This window comes from Monodelphis domestica, chromosome 4, assembly GCF_027887165.1.
Source record: "Monodelphis domestica isolate mMonDom1 chromosome 4, mMonDom1.pri, whole genome shotgun sequence".
NCBI lineage: Eukaryota > Metazoa > Chordata > Mammalia > Didelphimorphia > Didelphidae > Monodelphis > Monodelphis domestica.
In genome coordinates this window covers 272,064,334-272,071,409 of record NC_077230.1, presented here as the reverse complement: position 1 = coordinate 272,071,409, position 7,076 = coordinate 272,064,334, and the positions used below count along the sequence as shown (strand labels likewise).

General features: G+C 34.3%; 1 protein-coding gene across 1 annotated transcript; it reads left to right on the top strand.

The window, feature by feature from the left end:
- The first annotated feature begins 1,451 nt into the window (after positions 1-1,451).
- Positions 1,452-2,408, top strand: LOC100017458 (olfactory receptor 8B3-like). Its single transcript, XM_007495054.3, is given in 2 exon segments — positions 1,452-1,781; positions 1,783-2,408. Coding segments are annotated over 2 exon segments (939 nt in total). The 5' UTR covers positions 1,452-1,460; the 3' UTR covers positions 2,401-2,408.
- The last annotated feature ends 4,668 nt before the right edge of the window (positions 2,409-7,076 follow it).

Sequence of the window (7,076 nt, the reverse complement as noted above, 5' to 3'; positions counted from 1 at the left end):
TCGTGAAGGAGGCTAATTGGATAAATCTTACCTTTGATTCTCTCTAGCTGACTTAGGTGGTGGTGAATACGGCCACTTTTATGGTGAGTTTCAGTTATCCTATTAATCTCACCAAAAAGTTGTGTAAGTTTCCCAGCCTAGGGTCCTTGAGAACCCAGAAAAATCTCACTTACTATGAGCTCTTAAGGACTAGGGTCAAAAATGAGCAACCAGACTGAAAGGAAAATGAATTTATCAGTATATTAAGGAAGACTTCTTGGGAGGGATGTGGCTTCAGCTTTGTAGGGTACACAGTATGCTACTGTAGCTTTATAAGCCTGCTTAGAGTATGCGGCTAATCAGAGACATTCCCTGGCAGAAAGGAAATGAGAGAAATGTGCAAGCCTTAGAATAATGGAAATGACTAAGGTTCAGGGTTGTTCCAGTAAGAAATGCATTTTTCTATGGTTAGTTTTATCAGATTCTCTGTATCTGCAGATCTCCAAGATGACAGTGACCATTTTAAAAATAGAATGATTCTCATTCAACTAATTGTTAATAGCATAGGAAGTAAAGTAAAACCCTCCATTTCCCTTTCCTTGGTCTTGGAAGTTATCTAAGGAGTAAATGGTTCATTCATCTCCTCCATAGCTCTATTTTCATAATGTGGTAGTGAATTAATAATAATTGGAGGGGGCACAGCTAGGTGACTAGGATTGAGATCCAGGTTTAGAGATAGGAGGTCCTGGTTTCAAATCTGATCATACTTCCTGTGTGACTCTGGTCAAGTCACTTAACCTCCATTGCTTAGCCCTTACTACTCTTCATACAAAACATACAAGACACAGTATTGATTCTAAGATGGAAGGTAAGGATTTAAAAAAAATAACTGAGGCAACAATCTGAGCAAAAGTAAATTAGTGACTGCAGTCATAATAAATGCATCAATGGACTCTCTAGTTAGTCCCAAATCCTTGAATAGAGAATGAAATTGATTTTTATACTTAAAAAAGAACTTATCAAATAGAACCAATTATAAAAAAAACAAATAACCACAATACAAATAGGGATACAAAATCAGACAATCAAATTTCTAATTGAAGGGAAGATTTGGGACTTTCCAAGTTAGGAGGGGGAAAGTTGGGAGGGAAACAAATAGGTTTTAAGGTCTTTTATTCATAAAATGAAAAATGTTGATTGATTGCATTCACCTGCATTTATGAAATAATAGATGGCTTATACTATCTAATTTTCCCCATGCAAAAATAACAGAAAAACAACAATATAGAGGAGAATACATATAGCACAAGAGGGAGTGTTCATCAGTTAGAATCTGGTTCTCTTGATTCTCACACCAATTAAACTCCATTTTCTAACTGTGCTTTACTTTATCTCATCAATAACTGAGGAAGAGTGTGTGTTGAGATCGGTTTACTTCCAATGTGACTTCTGTCCTTTCCTCTTAGGTCTCTCAAGAGAGAATGGATTTGGAAAATGACTCTTCAGTGACTGAGTTCATCCTTGCAGGCTTAACAAATCAACCAGAGCTCCAGTTCCCCCTATTCCTCCTATTTCTAGGGATCTATGTGATCACTATAGTAGGGAACCTGGGATTGATCACTTTAATCAGTATGAATTCTCAGCTTCACACTCCTATGTACTATTTCCTTTTCAACTTGTCTTTCATAGATTTCTGCTATTCTTCTGTCTTTTCCCCTAAAATGCTGATGAATTTTGTCTCAAAGGAAAACATCATCTCCTATTCAGGATGTATGGCTCAGCTCTCTTTCTTCTGTTTTTTTTTTTTTTGTTATTTCTGAATGCTGTATGTTGACAATAATGGCTTATGATCGTTATGTTGCCATCTGTAATCCATTGTTGTATCATGTCACTATGTCCCATCAGGTCTGTTCATGGCTATTGGGTGGGGCTTATGTAATGGGTTTTGCTGGTGCAATGGCCCACACTGGATGCATGCTGAGATTGTCCTTCTGTGATACCAACATCATCAACCATTATATGTGTGATATACTGCCCCTCCTCCAGCTCTCCTGCACCAGTACCTATGTCAATGAGCTGGTGGTTTTCATTGTTGTGGGCATTAACATCATAGTACCTAGTGTCACCATCTTCACCTCTTATGCTCTCATCCTGTCCAGTATCCTGAGCATGAGCTCCACTGAAGGCAGATCCAAAGCCTTCAGCACCTGCAGCTCCCACCTAATTGCTGTGGCTCTTTTCTTTGGGTCAGGTTCATTTATGTATCTTAAGCCATCTTCGTCAGGATCAGCAGACCAGGGCAAAGTATCTTCAGTCTTTTACACAAATGTTGGACCCATGCTAAACCCCCTCATTTATAATCTGAGGAATAAAGATGTTCAACTTTCCTTAAGGAAAACCGTGAGAAGAATGTTTTCATGATTTGAATTCAAGAGCCTAAAGTTTGTTTGTTTGCTTGTTTCTTTTTTTTTTGTTAACTGAAGTTTTCTCAGGAAGAACTTTTTACTCTCAAATTATTTTCTCCATCTTATTGATTGTCCTACATTCTATAAGGAGGAATTATTTCCTTTGATATGTAGGTAAAACTGTCAGTGTCAGAACAAACCAGAGCCAGCAACAAAACCAAACCCCAAGATTTAGGAACCAACCAGGGTTTATTTTTTCAGATAAACAGTCTCATTCACATGGTTGGGGCTGGACAAGGAATGGAAAGGGAGGTTCCCTGAAAGTACAAAAGGGAAAAGCTTATATGGGTTTCAATTTAGGCTGGAGGTGAATTGGGTAAGGCATACCTCTGAATTTGGAGAAAGAAATGAAAAACCATTCTTGTATCTCTGCCAAGAAAACCCCTATATAGTCATGGAGAGTTAGATATGACTGCACAACTATCAACTATTGATTGCACAGGTCTTCTTGGGGGGGGGCTAGGACTAGGAAAGGGTCTTCTTTGGGCTTTTTTGGGGTAACTTTGCCCTAAGAGAGTGGACTCTTTTGGATCCTTGCTGTTTCAGCAGAAAGGAAGTTTAGAGAAAGGCAGAATTTGCAATTAGCAACAGAGACAGGGGCAAGATAGAGGAAACATAGACAAAATAGACTTGCTTTAGTTTTCTGTCTACTCTCAGAACAATGGTACAATGGAAAGTGTGCTGGATTTGGAGTTAGCGAATTAGTATTTTAATCATGAATCGTATGTGTTCAGGCAAGCCATTAACTTCTTTGGCCCTCAGTTTTCTTGTTTATCAACATGAGAAGTTTGAACTCAGTAGCTTATTAGATCCCTACAGTTATAATTCTATGATCTATGACAATCTGAAAATGCAAATATCTCATTCAATCATATAAGAAGTCAAATAAAAAATTAAGCATGGTGTATCACCCAGCCTCTACCTATAGTCACTGATCAGTAATTCAGGGGAGGAATGCATGAATAGGTGGTTTTCTGGAAAATGACAATAAAATATCCAAATGGTGTGGAATAATGTAACCTCCCCTCCACCATCCCAAGCAAGTCAGGTATAACTGACTTTATAGCCTTCTTAGAGACTTTGCTTTTGTGATTTTTTTTCCCCTTATCAATATTGTGCCTGGATAGAAATGAGTTAGGAGCATAAAGTGCACTTTATTCCTAACATGAAAATCCAAAGAAATTTCCTTTTAAAACTCTCCCTACCAAGACCCCCTTACTCCTAGGACCAGTTGCTTCTTTTGGAAGACAATATAAATGTTTGCTGGCTCCTAAAATAGCCATTCTAGGATTGTTCTGGCTCAGCCGAAAAATTAAACATTTCCAGTATGGTTTAAAGGGAAGTCAATTCATAACTGGAAAATGATGAGAAATAGATAACTAAGAGACACCAATTTGAAGAAACATTTGTTTTCTGAAAAAAATTGCTTGTAGGACAGGATATTTGGTACTAGCTATAATACTTGAGAGACTAAGACGAATCGATTTGCCTTTTAAACCCTTTCTTAGGGAAGTTTTCATTCCATTATCAGGTTGACTGAATATCCAGAATAGAGGAGGAATTATTTTTATTATTATGTCTTGTCTCATCATAAGCCTGTGGCGCTATTCGATTTATTATCAGAAGTTTTTATTACAAAAGGGAAGAAAGAGATCAAGTTATGAAAATGTGTTTGGCATTTAAAGCTTTTCACAACCTCACTTTCTACCTACTTTTCTAGTCTACTCATTTGTTACTCCCATCCACTCACTGCAGTTAATCATATTACTTGCTCTTCTTTAAGCATGGCACTCTGTCTCCAATCATGATGTCTTAGTACTTACTGTATTTGATGCCTGGAATATCCTTCTCACTCAAGACTCTCTAACTCAATTCAAGTGTCACCTATGTGAATGCTTATCTGATTTCCTTGGCTGTTAATGCCTTATCTCCCCAAATTCCTTTCATTAACTTGGTATATGTGAATGTTTCCACCTCATATGTATACAGACATATTTTTTCCCACATTAGAACATGAATTTCTAGAGGGTAAGGACCTTTCATCTTTGTATTCTCCCAGCTGAGAATAGTGCCTGGCATATAAAAGGTCTTTGTTCAATGCTTATTAATTGACTGATTAATCTGTTCATGTAAATATCTATTAGTCTGAACTAATTTTCATTTTGCCAAACAATAATTGTTGATCTTTGACTCTAAATATCCTCAATGTAACAAATTAAATTTTATTTTAATTTTGTAAATTTCTACTTTTTGTTTTTAAAAGATGTACTTGTAAAAATTGTCATTGTTGATACTATATCACCTATGTTAAATGGCTTTGAATTGATGAGAATTTAGAACTGTATCTATATGTTTTTCTATTGATCAGTGTAATCACTTCCATCCTTATATGAACTGACATACTTGACGTTTTCAATCATATGTTATCTTAAGCTCTTTTTAAATCTTCATTGGAATACACATATAAGAATTGAACTCCTCTGGAACAAAAAAAGCATTGATGAGAATAATAAACAAAAAATTGGAATACAGTTATTAAGTGTTGATTAACTTGTAAGCATAAATTTCTGGGAAAGAACACTATTTGACAAGCATTCTTGGGAAAGTTGAAGATCTGTCTAATAGAAATTGAGTTTAAGAGAAAATCTTGTGTCATACCATATGTTGTAAGTCCAAATTGTATACATGATCTGAGCATTAGAGAAGAGACCATTAAAAAAAGAGGGGAAATAATTGATATACATTTTATAAGTATGATGATGGGATGAATTCTTTACCAAATATGGAATAAAGGCAACTATAAGAGATAAAATAGATAATTTCAATTCCATGAAACTGAAAAGATTTAGCATGCATAAAAAGTAATACATAAAGGATAAATAGGGAAGTGGCCAAATGAGAAAAGAAATCTTAGTATCAAATATATCTGATGCGAATGATATCCAAGATATACACAAAAACAACACACATATGTATATTAACATATACATGTATGCAAATGTATTAATATTGAAATTAAGGGCTTTGGGAATCTATCTATCTATCTATCTATCTATCTATCTATCTATCTATCTATCATCTATCTATCTATCTATCTATCTGCCCCTTATCTCTCTCTCTCTCTCTCTCTCTCTCTCTCTCTCTCTCTCTCTCTCTCTCTCTCTCTCTTATCTATCTATGTCTCCTTTACTAGAAGGAATATGGTCAAAGGATGTGAACAGTTTTCAAAAGAAGAAAGAATTGTGAACTATTAACAATGGAGTGATCCAAATCACTTATGAGAGAAATGAAGATTAAAAGCAACTGTGAGATTTTTGCCTCACATTCTAGTAGTTAATTGACAAAAAATGAAGCAAGATGGGAAGAGTCAAAGTTGGAGTAGTTGTAGAGAGATAGACGTGCTAATACACTGTTGGTAGAGCAATGAATTGGTCCAAACATTCTGAAAAGGAATTTGGAATTTTGTGACGAGCATGACTATCTAATCAGATCTGATTGGAGTCACCCAAACAATATTAAAATTATAAAAATATTATTAAAATGCATTTCCACTTATCTTTAATTCTGAACTGTTCCTTAAACATATTACACTTAATTACTTAAACATTTTACACTGAAATATAGCTTATGATTTTTTGAAACCAATCCTAAGTTTTTGTTGATAAATATGATGTGTATCATCTTTAAAAATTCTCTTATCTGCACACTTAAAAAAACTTGGAATATGTTTTTAAATCTATGAAATTATTCCACAAGAGTAGTTTTGGTGGGTTCCAACTTATTCTTTTGAAATATAGGGGAATATTAGTTTGTATGAATAATTGAATGACATTGGGAAATATGGAAATTTACCAGCTCAATTTCAAAGAAAAATCTTTGCATCATTAGCACATCATTAAAGTATGAATACTATGATTTAGTAAGGTTTGAAATCAAAAGTCTTTTAATGTAATTAATAAATAATTTGGAAATATTAATTATTTCATACTTTTGTTGTTCAGTTGTTTCAGTTGTGTCCAATTCCTCATGGCCCCATTTGGGTTTTTCTTTGTAAAGATACTGGAATAGTTTGTCATATCCTTTTCCAGTTCTTTTTATTAAGATAAGGAACTAAGGCAAACAGGGTTAACATGACATGCCTAGGATCACACATTTAGTAAGTATTTTGAGGCTAGATATTTATCTTCCTGCCTCCAGAACTCTTGTCTCCTGGACTGTTGCTCAATTTCATATTTATCTCATGTTTTAAAATTTTCTTTGTCTCTTGTATAATTTGCTGCAACAAAACTGGGATTGGCTGAAACTCAACTTGGTACTTGATTTTTTCCAATATTTAATCTTGTTATTTAGTCATGAACATGCTTGGATATTTAATTTTTAATTGACAAAATTTTAAATTCATTAATCAGTTAGCTTAAACCCTGCCTAAATTCACAAAATGTTATTTGTTTAATAAACTGAAACCTTTTCTAATTATAGTTACTCATGTTTCTTTCTATATTGGACCTCCTAGGATTAAATAAATATAAATATCTCCTAGAATTAAGTAAATATGCATTATTAAATATTTAACTTATTAATAATAAATTCAGTAATAAAACATAATTACTTATAATAGGATTAGGTTTAGCC